Source organism: Trachypithecus francoisi, unplaced genomic scaffold, assembly GCF_009764315.1.
Source record: "Trachypithecus francoisi isolate TF-2019V2 unplaced genomic scaffold, Tfra_2.0 Lachesis_group12, whole genome shotgun sequence".
NCBI lineage: Eukaryota > Metazoa > Chordata > Mammalia > Primates > Cercopithecidae > Trachypithecus > Trachypithecus francoisi.
The window spans coordinates 66,824,777-66,841,944 of NW_022681457.1; the positions used below are offsets into that span (position 1 = coordinate 66,824,777).

A 17,168-nucleotide genomic window follows, 5' to 3' on the forward strand; every position below is an offset into this window, starting at 1 on the left:
TCCTTGGCCTCCCAAAGTGCTGGGATTACAGTCATGAGCCACCACACCTGGCCGGCAACGATATTTTAAAATGCTAACAGACTACATTGAAGTTACTGGTAGACATATAAATTATTACAGTCTCTTTGGAGGGCAAAAATGATTTTATAAAATTCAAAATATGTGTATATGGACATATATATGTATGTGTATGTATATGTGTGTGTATATATATGCACACATACATTATATACACTTGCATATACACATGGCAAATATATCAGAAAATGGGAGCTACCAATAAATCTGTAGTGACTTAAAACTTTTATTGAAATAAAAGTGTGGTAGCGATTATTGAAGTATGAGAGCAAAACCTAAAAATACAGTGGGAAGTATGACTGTATATTTCAGACATTCAGAACAGAAGAAAGAAGAGAAAGTAAGGGACTATAAATGTCAGCAGGTTTAATTTAATAACTGCAAATTAGTGAATGTATGCCAAAAGAAAGGATCCTGTATATGAGGGTGGACGGTACTCCCGAAGATGCTAATAATAGAATGATTATCAAAGAGGCTGGAAACTTATTAGGAAAGGTTGGTATCTAGCACACAGGTAAGAAAGCCAACCAGATCTCTAAGTTCTGAGGAAAGAAATTAAGAATGGTATCTAGAAATGACATCTTAGGTTTACAAAAGAGTTTGCATCAGTGGTCACTTTTGTATTACAAAAGTATACATCAGGCCAAGCGCAGTGGTTCACGCCTGTAATCTCTGCACTTTGGGAAGTCGAGGTGGGTGGATCACTTGAGGTCAAGAGTTCAAGACCAGCCTGGCCAACATAGTGAAACCCCATCCCTACCAAAAATACCAAAAAATTAGTCGGGTGTGGTGGTGCATGCCTATAGTCCCAGCTACTCAGGAGGCTGAGACACAAGAATCGTTTGAACCCAGGGGCCAGAGGTTGCAGTGAGCCAAGATCGCACCACTGCACTCCAGCCTTGGTGACAGAGTGAGACTCTGTCTCAAAGGAAAAAAAAAAAAAAAAAAGCCGGGCCCAGTAGCTCACACCTGTAATCCCAGCACTTTGGGAGGCTAAGGTGGGCAGATCACGAGATCAGGAGATCAAAACCATCCTGGCTAATGTGGTGAAACCCTGTCTCTACTAAAAATACAAAAAATTAGTAGGGCATGGTGGCAGGTGCCTGTAGTCCCAGCTACTCAGGAGGTTGAGGCAGGAGAATCCCTTGAACCCGGGAGGCGGGGATTGCAATGAGCCGAGATCACGCCGTTGTACTCCAGCCTGGCGACAGAGTGAGACTCTGTCACACACACACACACACACACACACACACACACACACACACACACAAGGTCTACAGCTTTCTGAAAAAAAAATACATATATATATTTTTTGAGATGGGGTCTCATTCCGTTGCCCAGGCTAGAATGCAGTGCTGTGATCATGGCTTACTGCAGCCTCAACTTCCTAGGCTCAAGTGATCCTCCCACCTCAGCCTCCCAAGCAGCTGGGATCACAAGCATGTGCCACCACACCTGGCTTTTTTTTTTTTTTTTTTTTACAGAGTCTCCCTCTGTCTCCCAGACTGGAGTGCAGTGGTGTGATCTTGGCTCACTGAAACCTCCGCCTCCCGGGTTCAAGCGATTCTCCTGCCTCAGCCTCCCGAGTAGCTGGGACTATAGGCTCCCGCCACAACACCTAGTTAAGTTTTTGTATTTTTAGTAGAGACAGGGTTTCACTGTGTTAGCCAGGATGGTCTTGATCTCCTGACTTCATGATCTACCCACCTCGGCCTCCCAAAGTGCAGAGATTACAGGTGCGAGCCACTGCGCCATGCCTAATTTTTCTTTTTTTTTTTTAGAGATGAGATCTCACTATGTTGCCCAGGCTGGTCCCAAACTCCTGGACTCAAGCAATCCTTCCACCTTGGCTTCCCAAAGTGCTGGGACTATAGGTATGAACCACCGTGCCAAGCTCTGAAAATATCTTTGAAGAATATTTTAGAGGGATCAACCACTCACTGATTAATCATTAATAGGGCCCTGACCTCTCCTCACCTGTCTGGTTCCCTTCCACTTACCTTGCCAGTGTCTCCTTAATACTTCTTCCTCCATCACCCATGGTTCTTCTTCTTGCTCCAATTTGAAAATCACATCAGGTTTGGTGAATGGATAGCCTGTCAAAGGGAAGTTACATAGATTTGGGCATACATACTACTAGGAACAAAGAACCACCCAAAAATTGAGGCTGGCCCAGGAAAACCAGGCTTTCTAAAGGACAAGAAAATGTGGCTTCTAGGGATGCTGTCCCCTTTTGCTCTGAAAACTGCAGCATGGACATTCACATGAGCAAAAGCATCCCAAGGGCAAGCTCACTCTAATATTTAAAAGGTCCACATATTTCAGAAACACTGCGGGGGTGGGGGGGAAGGTACTTTCTTTCCAGAGTTTGAATTATATGGTAAATTACTCTTACCCACTGTGATTAAGTTGTTATAGTTTTCTAGCATCACGTTCCGGTACAGGTTTCTCTGAGCAGGATCCAATCTCTTCCACTCCTCCTGGGTGAAGTCAATAGCCACATCTTTGAATGTCACTGTTCCCTGTAACAACACACTCCCACTCAATCTGAAGTATCCATCTTAGGTGATTGTAAACAAAATATATTGAACCTTGTTCTGATATTAATCAGAGGTTATTAAAAAAGCCCATCATATTAGCAGCCTGCTGTCAGTTTATGTTCATTCACTGATTTAGCAAGCACACGTTTTTAATATCTACCATGAGTTAAAGGGGAGATGTTAGGTACCAATTTATACTGAGTGTGAAAGAAATGGAAAAATAAAACTTTAACCAAGTTAAGTGGTTTAAGATCTCAAAAGATACCAAAGGCAGGAAAAAATGAAAGCAAGGCTTAGATGGAAGCAGAAGCAGGGGACAGAATGATAGGTGAAATCTGTGGTATGGTGGGACATGCAATTGTAGATAGCCACTGATTTAGCAGTTGGACATATTGTTCATGAGATCAAGAGAAATCCACATTGGAAATGAAGACTTATTGGTCATCAGCCTGTAGTATGTGTCTGCAGCCATGCAAATGGGATCTGATTGCTCAAAGAGTTTACATATACTGGAAAAGGGGCCACAGATAGAATCTCAGAGACAACCATGAAAAAAATATGCCCTGATAACAATTTGTTTTTTAATGGTCAGAAATAGAATTATAACTGAAACTGTGTATTTAAAAAGCTACAGAATGGCTGGGCATTACATGGCTCATGCCTGTAATCCCAGCACTTTAGGAGACTGAGACGTGAAAATCCCTTGAGCCCAGGAGTTTGAGACAGGCCTGGGCAATGTGGTGAAACCTTGTGCATACAAAAAATACAAAAATTAGCCAGGTGTGGTGGTGTGCACCTGTAGTCCCAGCTACTCAGGAGGCTGAGGTAGGAAGATTGCTTGAGCACGGGAGGTGGAGGTTGCAGTGAGTCATGATTGCACCACTGCACTCCAGCCTGAGTGGCAGAGCAAGGCCCTGTCTCAAAAAAAAAAAAAGGAAAAAAAAAAAAGCTATTGAATGAATTTCAAAAAAAACAGTGAACTTCTTAAAGGCAATGTGATTTGAATATAGAAATCTAATGCATTCTTCCTGGTTCAAAACAGAAATGCCCAAATGTATATGAACATAAGAAACAAATCTTAAATAGCAGTCAGCCTGGAAGAAAGGGAGCAATCCATATTTCCTACTTTTTCAGGAATTTCTACCAGAGACTAGGTGGGAAAACAGAAAGTCTCCAATACCTCGTTCACAATGTTCCTAAGAATTTGTTTCTAGGTCCTAAAAGGAACTTATGAGCATGAACATCCACTAACACTAAGGGCTCAGAGGAAGCTGTGGTACTGATGGGAGATCACCTCCTGAAACCCCTTACTGCAGGAAATCATGATGTTTGCAATAAACATGTTCAAGAAACAAAAGGCAAAGTGTCAGGGGAAAAAAACCCTGAAATCCAGGGGTTTTTAATATTTTCTCTCATCTGGGAGGAAGATCCAAATAAGCTTGGATAAAGCACTTGGTGAGGAAGTGGGACTGAGGAGAAAGCATGATGTGAAAATCTGGCCCTGGTATAATAGTTTCACCAATTACAGGGAAGGACATGAGCACGTAAGACACACTCTTGCTGGGACTACCTCAGCTGCAGACTTTCCTCAGGAAGTTGTACTTTCTTCAGGAGATCAGATCATTAAACTAGTAAATAAATTTTAAAAATCAGCACCAAAGATTTTACAAGAAAATCCTAATTGCCCCTAGCTCAAGAGTAAAAGAATCCCAAAAGAAGTCATTAAAATATATTTGAAGAAAATACTTGAGAAAAAGAATATAGTAAATGCAAAAATAGAAACCATTTAAAGTGAAAAATTTAGAACTTGTATATACATAAATCTCCAAATTTAAAAGCTGGAGCTAGGTGCGGTGGCTCCCGCCTGTAATTCTACGACTTTGGGAAGCCGAGGTGGGAGAACTGCTCGAGGCCAGTTCAAGGCCAGTCTGGGCAACACAGCAAAACCCCATCTCTACAATCAATCAATCAATAAAAGCCGTGTATGGTGGTGTGTGGCTATAGTCCTAGCTACTTGGGAGGCTGAGGCAGGAAGACTGCTTAAGCCTGGGAGTTTGAGGCTGCAGTGAGCCATGATCTCACCACTGCACTCCAGCAGCCTGGGCAATAGAGCAAAAACCCTGTCTCTTAAAAGAAAAAAAAGTTGATAGTTTAAGAAGAATGAATTAGCCAAATGTTTAGTAAGTTTAATGAAGAAAAATAAACATCCCAAATTAGGAAAAACCATTAAAACTAATCAATAGTTAAAGTAGTTTGTATCTGTGGTTGATTTTTTTTTTTTTTTTTTTTTTTAGATAGAGGTTCTCCCTGTCACCCAGGCTGGAGTGCAGTGTGGCGTGATTTTGGCTCCCTACAACCTCTGTCTCCTGGATTCAAGTGATTCTCCTGCCTCAGCCTCTCAAGTAGCTGGAACTATAGGCATATGCCACCACACCCAGCTAAATTTTGTATTTTCAGTAGAGACAGGGTGTCCCCATGATGGCCAAGTTGGTCTCTTAACTCCTGACCTCAAATGATCTGCCTGCCTCGGCCTCCCAAAGTGCTGGGATTACAGGTGTGAGCCACCATAACCAGCCTGAAATTTTAAAATTCATAACGAAATGAATAAGCTAAAGGGAAACATAAGCCTAAGAAGAATATCCCAACAGTGCAATACTGTAGCAACCCCCGTTATTCTTCTATTCCAATATTTATTCTGTCTTCCCAATTTCTGGCCAGGCACATGGTCTGCTGAAATAAGTATTAATATGTTTATATTATAAAGTTCTGGAGAGTGAGACGAAAGGACTGCATGCAACTGCTGATAAGTGAGCATAAAAGCACGAGGTATACCATTTCTCCCAAGCCTCTACCTTCTTGTAGAATGGTAAGTCAATGGTTAGAGCAAATACAGCCATTTGAGATGAGGCAGAAGTCAACAACTGAGAATGGCAGAGCAATGAAGGAGAAAGCGTTTCGTTTTCTGCCCATTGGAGCTACAGGACCAGCGCTGAACTTCAATATGAGAGATAAATAAACTTCTATCTTGTTTAAGCAAAGGTTATCTGGGCTTTCTATCACAGGCAGTCAAGTGTAATTCTAACAGATTAATATGTTCATGCCAGATCTGGCCATCCTTTGGCAGCTATGAAGGCGTGGTGCTCAAATCCTCTTTAAGGGAACTATGTGAGAAGCATAGTTGGCAAACAGCCATGCTGAAGTCATCATACCCCAACACTGCTTCCAGCCACAGGCTCAGCATAGTGAGGCTATTAAAGTCTGGACTATTACACCTGATACGGTTTTCCTCCAGTGGGAAAGCTTTGGTCAGCAACTCCCCTTTGGCCTGGCTGAGACTTTCTCACAGCTTCAGGGTAGTCTGAGTTGGCAGAAAAAAGTATTAGCAAACTTGGAGACAGATCAACAAAATGATGCAATTTGAAGAAAAGACAGAAAAAAGGATGAAGAAAAATGAATACAGGCTGGACACAGTGGCTCATGCCTGTAATCCCAGTGCTTTGGGAGGCCAAGGTGGGAGGATCACTTGAGGCTAGGAGTTCAAGACCAGCCTGGTCAAGATGGTGAGACCCTATCTCTACCAAAAAATTTAAGAAATCAGCCAGGTGTGCTGGCACATGCCTATAGTCCTAGCCACTCAGGAGACAGAGGTGGGAGGACTGATTTAGCCCAAGAGTTCAAGGTTACAGTGAGCTATAATTGTGCCACTGCACTCCAGCCTGGGTGACAGAGTGAGACCCTATCTCAAAAAAAAAAAAAAAGAATGTAGACTCAGAAATGTTACAGCAATAAGTGCATCAACATATGCATAATTTAGTGTAAGTTAGAGAGGAGAGAGAAAAGGACAGAAAAATATTCAAAGACATAATAACTGAAAACTTCCCACATTTCATGAAAAACATTAATGTACATATTCAAGCTCAATGAATTTCAAGTAGGATAAATGCAACAAGATACACACCTAAACACATCATAGTCAAAATGTTGAAAATAAATACAAAGAGAAAATCTTGAAAATAGCAAGAGAAAACAATTTATCATCTTCACCAACCACAATAAAACTAATAGCTGACTTCTCATCAAACACAATGGAGGACAAATAGCAATGGGACAACATATTAGATGTTCTGAAAGAACAAAAAAAACTATCAGAGAGGAAGCAGGGAAAGAGGGCCCAATAGAAGCCTCCACTGATCATCTTCCCCACAGGAACACCAAACTGAACAACCATCCACACAAAAAACCATCTTCATCATAACCAAAAATCAGGTCAGCAATCACAGTATCTGGTTTTAACTTCACATCACTGAAAGTGGCACTGAGGAGGGTAGGAAAGAGTCTTGAATTGCTGATGCCATTCCGTCCCTATCCTCCAGCAGTGGTCATATGGTGGTGAGAAAGAATCTATGCTCCTGGAGGAGGGAGACCAAGAGTGATTGTAGGACTTTGCACTGGAACTCAGTGGTGCCCCGTCACAGCAGAAGGCAACACCGGGGAGAACTCAGTTGGTGCCGACACCAGAAGTATTTAGACCATCCCTAGCCAGTCTAGGGGAATTGTCCATTGTAGCAGTAGGAACGTGAATTCCGGCAAGCCTCACCACCATGGGCTAAAGGGCTCTAGGGTCTTAAGTGACCGTGAAAGGCAGTCTAGGCCACAGGAACTGCAATTCCTGGGCAAGTCCTGGTGCTGTGCTGGGCTTGGAGCCAGTGGACTAGGGGGGCATGGGACCCAGTGAGACACCAGCCAGGGTAGCCAAGGGAGTGCTTGTGCCACTCTTTCCCTAACCTGAAGTAGTGCAGCTCGCAACTCCAGGAGAGACCCCTTCTTTCCACTTGAGAAGAGCAGAGGGAAGAGTAAAGAGGACTTTGTCTTGCACCTTGGATACCAGCTTAGCTACAGTATGATAGGACACCAGGCAGAGGCCCCCATTCCATGCGCCAGCTCCTGGATAAAACTTCTAGACACACCCTGGACCAAAAGGTAACCCGTTGCCTTGAGATGAAGAACTCAATCTTGGCAGCATTCATCACCTACTGACTAAAGGGCCCTTGAGCCCTGAACAGTCAGCAGTGGTAGCCAGGTAGTACTCACCATGGGCCTTGGGTGAGACTCAGAGATGTGCTGGCTTCAGGTGTGACCCAGCACATTTCCCATATGGTGGCTACAGGGAGAGACTCCTGCTTGAGAAAAGGAGAGGGAAAAGTACAGGGAACTTTGTCTTGCAGCTTAGGTACCAACTTGGCCACAGTGGGGTACAGCACCAACTGGGTTCTTGGGGTCCCCAATTCCAGGCCTTGCCTCTTGGATAGCATTTCTGGACCTGCCCTGGGCCGAAGGGGAGCTTACTGCCCTGAAAGGGGAATCCCAGGCCTGGCAACATTCACCACAAGCTGACTGAAGAGCCCTTTGGCCTGGAGTGAACATTGGTGGTAACCAGGCTATACCTGCCATGGGCCTGGGTCAGTGGTAGCCATGGGGAGAAATTCTTCTGCTTGTGGAAAGGGGAGGAAGAGTGGGAAGGACTTTGCCATGTGGCTTGGGTGCCAGTCCAGCCACCATAGAATAGAGCACCAAGTAGATTCCTAAGGTTTCTGACTCTAGGCCCTGGCTCCTGGACGGCATCTCTGGACCTGCCCGTGGCTGGGCAGAACTTGCCACTCTAAAGGGAAGGATATAAAACTGGCTGGCTTTGCCACCTGCTGATTGTAGAGCGATAGGGCCTTCAGTGAACACAGGCCTTGGGTGAACTTCAGTGAACACTGTGGGCCTTTGGTGAGACTCAGTGCTGTGCTGGCTTTGTCTGACTCAGCGCAGTCCCAGTGGTGGTAGCCACAGGGGTGCTTGTGTCATCCCTCCCCCAGCTCCAGGCAGCTCAGCACAGAGTCTGTCTGGGAGAAAGTAAGACAATAAGAGTCTCTACCTGGTAATCTGGATAATTCTTCCAGAGAATTCTTCTGGATCTTATCTAGGACCATCAAGGTGGTACCTGTATGAGTCTGTAAGAGCCACGGTGTTACTGGGCTTGGCATGCCCCCTGATGCAGATATGGCTGCAGTGACCAAAAACTTAGATCAAAACACCCAAGTCCTTTCAAATACCTGGAAAGCCTTGCCAAAAAGGGCAGGTATAACAAGCTCAGACTGCAAAGACTGCAATAAATACCTGACTCTTCACTGCCCAGACATCAACAAACATCCATAGGCATTAAGACCATCTAGGAAAACATTACCTCACCAAATTGAACTCAATAAGATACCAGGGACCAATCCTGGAGACACAGAAATCTGTGACCTTTCAGATAGAGAATTCAAAATAGCTGTTTTCAGGAAAGTCAATGAAATTCTAGATAACACAGAGAAAGAATTTAGAATGCTATCAGATAAATTTAACAAAGAGACTGAAATAATTAAAAAGAATAGAGCTGAAATTCTGGAGCTGAAAAATGCAATGGACAAACTGAAGAATACATACATCTTTTTTTCTTTTCATTTCTTTTCTTTTTGAGACAGAGTCTCTGTCATCCAGGCTGGAATGCAGTGGTATGATCATGGCTCACTGCAGCCTCAACCTGCCAGGCTCAAGTGATCCTTCTACCTCAGCCTCCCAAAGAGCAGGGACCCCAGGTGCATGCCACCATACCCAACTAAGTTTTTAATGTTTTTGTAGAGATGGTAGTCTCACTATGTTGCCCAAGCTTGTCTCAAACTCCTGGGCTCTCAAGTGATCCTCATGCCTTGGCCTCCCAAAATGCTAGGATTATAGGCATGAGCCACCACCCTCACCCACATCAGTCACTGAACAGCAGAATTGATGAAGCAGAGGGAAGAATTAGTGAGCTTGAAGTTAGGCTACTTGAAAATACACAGTCAGAGGAGACAAAAGAAAAATGAGTAAGAAGGAATGAAGCATGCCTGTAAGATCTAGAAAATAGCTTCAAATGGGCAAATCTAAGACTTATTGGCCTTACAGAGGAGGTAGAGAGACAGGGGTAGAAAGTTTATTAGATGGGATAACAACAGAGAACTTTCCAAACCTAGAAGAAAGATACTGATATTCAAGTACAAGAAGGTTATAGAACAGCAAGTAGATTTAAACCAAATAAGACTACTTCAAGACACTTAATAATCAGACTCCTAAAAGGTCAATGATAAAGAAAGGATCCATTTAAACACAGCAAGAGAAAAGAAACAACATACCAATGGAAGCTCCAATATGTCTGGCAGCAGACTTTTCAGTGGAAATTTTACACACCAGGAAAGAGTGACACAACATATTTATAGTCCTGAAGGAAAAAAACTTTTATGCTAGGATAGTATATCTGGTGAAAATAACCTTCAAACATGAGGGAGAAATAAAGGCGTTCTCAGACAAACAACAGCTGAGAGATTTCATCAACACCAGACCTGTCCTACAAAAAAATGCTAGAGAGTCCTTCAACCTGAAAAAATGACATTAATAAACAATAAGAATTCATGTGAAAGTACAAAACTCACTGGTAATAGAAAGTACATAGAAAATGTAGAATGTTATAACACTGTAATTGTGGTGTGTAAACTACTCATATCTTGAATAGAAAGATGAGAAGATGGGCTGGGCGCAGTGGCTCACAACTGTAATCCTAGCACTTTGGGAGGTTGAGGCAGGCAGATCACGAGGTCAACAGATTGACACCATCTGGCCAACATTGTGAAACGCCATCTCTACTAAAAATACAAAAATGAGCTGGGCATAGTGGCACATGCCTGTACTCTCAGCTACTCAGGAGGCTGAGGAAGAAGGATTGCTTGAACCTGGGAGGCGGAGGATGCAGTGAGCTGAGATCACACCACTGCACTCCAGTCTGGTGACAGAGCGAGACTCCATCTCAAAAAAAAAAAAAAGGCCGGGCGCGGTGGCTCAAGCCTGTAATCCCAGCACTTTGGGAGGCCAAGACGGGCGGATCACGAGGTCAGGAGATCGAGACCATCCTGGCTAACACGGTGAAACCCCGTCTCTACTAAAAAACACACAAAAAAATTAGCCGGGCGAGGTGGCGGGCGCCTGTAGTCCTAGCTACTCGGGAGGCTGAGGCAGGAGAATGGCGTGAACTCGGGAGGCGGAGCTTGCAGTGAGCTGAGCTCTGGCCACTGCACTCCAGCCTGGGTGGCAGAGCGAGACTCCGTCTCAAAAAAAAAAAAAAAAAAAAAAAAAAAAGAAAGATGGGAGGATTAATCAATATAAATAAATCAATAACTAAAACAGTATTTCAAGACACAGTACAATAAAATATAAATAAAAACAGCAAGCCGGGCACGGTCCCTCACAACTGTAATCCCAACCCCTTGGGAGGCTAGGGCGGGTGGATCACAAGGTCAGGAGATCGAGACCATCCTGGCCAACATGGTGAAACCCTGTCTCTACTAAAAATACAAAAAAATTACCTGGGTGTGAGGTGGCGCATGCCTGTAGTCCCAGATACTCAGGAAGCTGAGGCAGGAGAATTGCTTGAACCTGGGAGGCAGAGGTTGCAGCGCGCCGAGATTGCGCCACAGCACTCCAGCCTGGTAACAGCAAGACTCCATCTCAAAAATAAATAAATAAATAAAATAAAAAGTAAAAACAGCAAAAAGCTAAAAAAGCAGGGAGACAAAGTTAAAGTATAGAGTTTTTACTAATTTTCTCTTTGCCTGTTTATGCAATCAGTGTTAATTTGTCATCAGTTTAAAATAATAGGTTATATTATTTGCAAGTCTCATGACAACCTCAAATCAAAAAACATACAACAGATACACAAAAAGTAAAATGCAAGAAATTAAAACATACCACTGGAGACAACCACCTTCCCAAAAAGGAAGACAGTAAAGGAGGAAAGGAAGACCACAAAACAACCTGGAAATAACGAAATAGCAGGACTAAGTCCTTACTGATCAATAATAACATTGAATGTGAATGGACTAACATTTGAATGTAAAGCTCTCCAATCAAAAGAGTGGCTGAATGTATTATTTAAAAAAACAAACACAAAAAACAAGATCCAAAAATCCATTGCCTACAAGAAACACACTTCACCTATAAAGACACACAGAGACTGAAAATAAATAGATAGAAAAATACATTCCATGCAAATAAAACCAAAAAAGAGCTGGACTAGCTATACTTAGACAAAATATACTTCAAGAGCAAAACTATAAAAAGAGACAAACAAGGTCATTACATGATGATAAAGGGGTCAATTCAGCAAGAGGATATAATTGTCAACATGTATGCACCCAACGTTGGAGCACCCAGATATACAAAGCAAGTATTACAGTAAAAGAGAGAGAAAGACCCAATAGAGTAATTGCTGGAGACTTCAACATTCTACTTTCAGCACTGGACAGATTATCCAGATAGAAAATCAACAAAGAACTATCAGACTTAATCTGCACTACAGACCAAATGAACATAATAGATATATACAGAACATTTCATCCAGTGGCTGCAGAATGCACATTCTTCTCCTCAGCACATGGATCACTCTCAAGGGTAGACCATGTTAGGCCATAAACAAGTCTTAAAACACTCAAAAAATTTAAATTATCTGAGATATCTTCTCTAACCACAATGGAATAAAACTAGAAATCAAGGAGGAATCTTGGAAACTATACGAACACACGGAAATTAAATAATATGCTCCTGAATGATCACTGGGTCAATGAAGAAATTAAGAAAAAAAATTTAAAAATTTCTTGAAATAAATGATAATGGAAACACAACACATCAAAGCCCATAGGATACGGCAAAAGCAGCACTAAAAGGAGAGTTTATAGCTATAAGGACCTACATCAAACAAGAAGAAAAACTTCAAATAAACAATTTAATGATGCATCTTAAAAGAACTAGAAAACAGGGGAGGGGGGAGGAGGGAGGGATTGCATTGGGGAGTTATACATGATATAAACGTCATGCACATGTAGCCTAGAACTTAAAGTATAAAAAAAAAAAAAAAAAAAAAAAAAAAAAAAAAAAGACTAACACCTAAAAAAAAAAAAAAAAAAAAAAGAACTAGAAAACAGCAAACCAAACTCAAAATTATTAGAAGAAAAGAAAGATCAGAGCAGAAATAAATAAAATGAAGAAAAGATACAAAAGATTAACAAAATAAAAAATCAGTTTTTTTTTTTTTTTTTTCTTTTTTTTTTTTTTGAGGTGGAGTCTCGCTCTGTTGCCCGGACTGGAGTGCAGTGGCCGGATCTCAGCTCACTGCAAGCTCCGCCTCCCGGGTTTACGCCATTCTCCTGCCTCGGCCTCCCGAGTAGCTGGGACTACAGGCGCCCGCCATCTCGCCCGGCTAGTTTTTGTATTTTTAGTAGAGACGGGGTTTCACCATGTTGGCCAGGATGGTCTCGATCTCCTGACCTCGTGATCCACCCGTCTCGGCCTCCCAAAGTGCTGGGATTACAGGCTTGAGCCACCGCGCCCGGCCAAAAATCAGTTTTTAAAAAAAATAAAATCAGCAAACTTTTCGCCAGCCTAAGAAAAGAAGAGAAGGCCCAAATAAGTAAAATCAGAGATGAAAAAAGAGACATAACCAATACTAGAGAAATCCAAAGGATCATTAGAAGCTACTATGAGCAACTATATGCCAATAAATTAGAAAACCTAGGGTCTGGACGGAGGGAGGAGGGGAACAAAAGAACAAAGGGACTAAGATGGTCCATTTCCGGGTTCTTCATCACCAACTTTCCCGTGCCTGGGAGGAGACATAGGCTGACTGCGCAGGCACCACCTGACGTCCGACCGGGGAAACCGAAACCTACTTGGCCGCGCCCACTGCCTGGCCCCCGACCCACCTATGTCCTGCCCACTGCCTTCCCACCCTCAGGCCCAAGACACAAATGCCGCTCCCGGCAGGCGCGCAGCGCGAACTCCCTCGGCCCCTCCTCATATGCGGGACATAGGAACTGCTCCCGGGAACGCCGGAGCGACTTCCTCGGCCTCCGCCACTGGAGACCGGTGAACTTCGCCCCTTTCCTTCTTCACATTGGCTAGCTAATAAAGTTTCTTTTTACCTTGCCTACTTGCCTTTTCTCTGGCATTTGCTCTGGTGGTCGCATTAAAGCAAATCAGCTGGTGCCGAAACCCGGGAGGAGACCCCTCCTCAGGGCTCCCCAAGGTCCGAGGAGCCTCCTCCTTCCACACCGTGGACGGACCAGGACCTAGACATCGCTTTCCGCACCTCCAAGTCTCCTAGGGGTGAGTACCTCTTGCCTCCCTCTCATACTCCTTGGCCAGAAGTCCTGCGCAGGCCCAAGGTTTTTTGGTCACCAGGTGACCCACTGGGAGTTCCCAAAGGTAGAGACGTCTGCCCAAAAGAACTCCATTCCGTTCCGTGGGAGACCCGTCCAGGACGGAGACGTCCGCCTGGAGGTAATCTCCATTCCGGCTCCAGGAGCCTCCCACCGGTCTCTGGTGGCTCCAAAGGACGCTTTGTAGCCAGGTAGAGTTCGGTTTCTGTTTCCGCCTATAGGCGAGAGGAAGGCAATGGGAAACCCCCAATCCAAAATACCTAGAGACTCCCCTTTAGGGTGTCTTCTAAAAAATCTCAAAACTTTACCATTAGAACAAGATCTTAGGCAAAAGCAGCTGGTGTTCCTCTCCACTGTGGCGTGGCCACAATATAAATTAGACAGCCAGTCTCAATGGCCGCCTGAAGGCACTCTAGACCGTAACATTTTGATCGACCTCAGTAATTTCTGCCAGTGTTTAGGCAAGTGGTCCGAAATTAACTACATACAAGGATTTTAGGCCTTGCGTTCTCGTTCAGACTTGTGTAGCCAGTGTTCCTTGGCTCAAGTTATGTTGGCCAAGGACGCAGGCCTAGCAAAGTCCGAAAAGGAGGAGTCATCCTTCCTGTCTGACTTGCCTGAAGACCTTACCTCACCTCCCTCCCTTCCACTCCCGCCATATACTCCACCTCCCCCTCCCGCTTCGGCCCCACCTTCTCTTTCGGCTCCACCTTCCTCTTCCGCTCTCACTGTTGTTCTGCCCTCCTCCTCAGTCCCTCCCACCATTGTTGAGACTACACCTCCCTCCGATCCCTCAGTACTTCCGCCTGGTCACCTTAGTTCGCCTATATCTGCCCATACCCGCTCTAAAGACTGCCTGACTACCCCCGCTCCTGCTCCCACCCTATCCAACCCCCCTGCAGTCTTAGCACCCTTGCAAGAGGTGGCAGGAGCAGAAGGCGTAGTTAGAGTCCATGTTCCCTTCTCACTAGCAGATCTTTCAAAAATTGAGAAACGTTTAGGGGATTTTTCTGCCAATCCTACGATTTACACCAAAGAATTCAGGTACCTTTGCCAGGCTTACGATTTAACCTGGCATGATCTCCATGTTATTCTTACCTCTACTTTAAACCCCGAGGAACAAGAGCGTATCCTAGTGGCCGCGAGGCAGCACGCCAACCGACTACACTTAACAGACCTGGCCTTCCCAGTAGGGGAACAAGCAGTCCCCTCTATAGACCCAGACTGGGACTACCAAGTAGGCCAGCCAGGTCGCCGAAGACGAGACATGATGACTCAATGTCTTCTGGCTGGTATGCAGGTGGCCTCAAATAAGGTAGTAAATTTTAATAAACTAAAAGAAATTATTCAAGGTCCAGATGAGAATCTGGCCACATTTTTAAACAGGCTAACTGAGGCTTTAGCTCAATACACGCGGTTAGACCCAACTTCCCCAGCCGGGGCCACTATTCTAGCATCATATTTTATTTCACAATCGGCCTCAGATATTCGGAAAAAACTCCAAAAGGCAGAGGATGGACCTCAAACTCCTATTCCAAGATCTAGTCAAGTCAGCCTTCAAGGTCTATAATTCAAGGGAGGAAACGGCCGAGGCCCAACGACAGGCCCGCCTAAAACAGAAGGTACAGCTCCAGACGCAAGCCTTAGTGGCTGCTCTGCAGCCTAGCCTTAACCCGAAACCAGAGAGCAAAACCCCCAGAAACTCAAAGACAACAAAAGGGGCTTGCTATAAATGCGGTGCTCCAGGGCATTGGGCTGATACATGTCCCCAGAGTCCCGAACCGCCTCAGCCAACGCGGCCGTGCTACAAGTGCGGAGTAGCTGGACACTGGGCTAAAAAGTGTCCTAACTCTCGTCTACCAACAACTCCGTGCCCAGTGTGCCATAAAGAAGGGCATTGGAAGTCAGACTGCCCCACCCTGAAAACGGGCATGGTGCCTCAGCATGATGTCCCTTCTCAGGATCCTGGGAGCTCCTTCCAGCTCTTACATCTGGATGACGACTGAAGGTGCCGGGACTCGGGGACCCCCATCACCCTTGCCGAGCCACGGGTAACTCTCCTGGTAGCGGGTAAGACAATTAATTTTTTAATCGACAGCGGGGCTACCTACTCTGTTTTGCCGTCCTTCGAAGGGCCTAGCCTTCCCTCCAATATTTCTGTTGTAGGGGTCAATGGCTCCCCATCCAGCCCTCGGAAAACCCCACCTCTTAATTGCTGCCTGGCCAACAACTATTTTGCACACTCGTTCCTCATCATCCCCTCATGCCCCACTCCTCTACTAGGCTGAGATGTTTTAAGTCAACTGAAAGCCTGTATCTCCATCCCTACTAGCGCCCCCCACCCCACCCGCCATCTGCTTCTAGTATTGGCTAACTCAAATGACTCCAACAGTTCTACTGACCCTTTCCCTGATTTCCCCATTCCTATAGACCCCCAAGTGTGGGACACCTCCACTCCTGTCGTGGCAGATCATCATCCACCAATACTTATAAAACTTAGAAACCTATTTCAGTTTCTAACCCGCCCACAGTTCTCTCTCTCTCCACAACACTTACGAGGACTAAAACGAATCATTACTAGGTTACTCAGCCAACACATCCTCATCCCCACTCATTCTCCTTGCAACACCCCAATCCTACGTGTAAGGAAAGCAGATGGAACTTTCCGGTTAGTGCAAGATCTTCGTCTTATCAACGAGGCCGTTTGCCCCACCCATCCAGTAGTCCCCAATCCCTATACCCTTCTTTCTCTCATCCCACCTAACACAACACACTTTACTGTGCTGGACCTAAAAGATGCATTTTTCTCCATCCCCCTACACCCAGATTGTCAGTTTCTCTTTGCTTTTACATGGGAAGATCCAGACACTCATGCCTCCACCCAACTGACGTGGACGGTGCTTCCCCAAGGGTTCTGAGACAGCCCCCATTTCTTTGGACAAGCCCTTGCAAAAGATTTGGCCTCCTGTCCTCTTACAAATAGTAAAATCCTCCAATATGTAGATGACCTTCTGCTCTGTAGTCCCACGAGACAGGACTCTCTTTTAGACACTGCAATCCTCCTTAATCATCTAGGATCCAAAGGCTACCGAGTATCCAAAGACAAAGCTCAACTCTCACAACAATGTGTTATATATTTAGGTATTGAAATCACTCCCACAACGCGCTCGCTCACTACAGATCGCTTGACTCTAATACAAAATCTTTCTCCTCCACAAGACGCTAAAGAAATCCAATCCTTCCTAGGCCTGGTAAGGTTCTTCAGACACTGCATTCCTAATTT

At 44.6% G+C, this 17,168-nt stretch overlaps 1 protein-coding gene across 8 annotated transcripts in view; it reads right to left on the bottom strand.

Annotated features, from left to right (window-relative positions):
- ZNF569 (zinc finger protein 569) overlaps positions 1–17,168 on the bottom strand; it is a 71,330-nt gene that overhangs the window by 11,062 nt on the left and 43,100 nt on the right. For all 8 annotated transcript variants that reach the window (XM_033226015.1, XM_033226012.1, XM_033226011.1 and 5 more), the window contains 2 exons: positions 2,474–2,600; positions 2,079–2,174 (listed from right to left, as the gene is read on the bottom strand). In XM_033226015.1, coding sequence (XP_033081906.1) covers positions 2,079–2,174; positions 2,474–2,600 — 223 coding nt within the window. The remainder of the gene's footprint in view (positions 1–2,078; positions 2,175–2,473; positions 2,601–17,168) is intronic.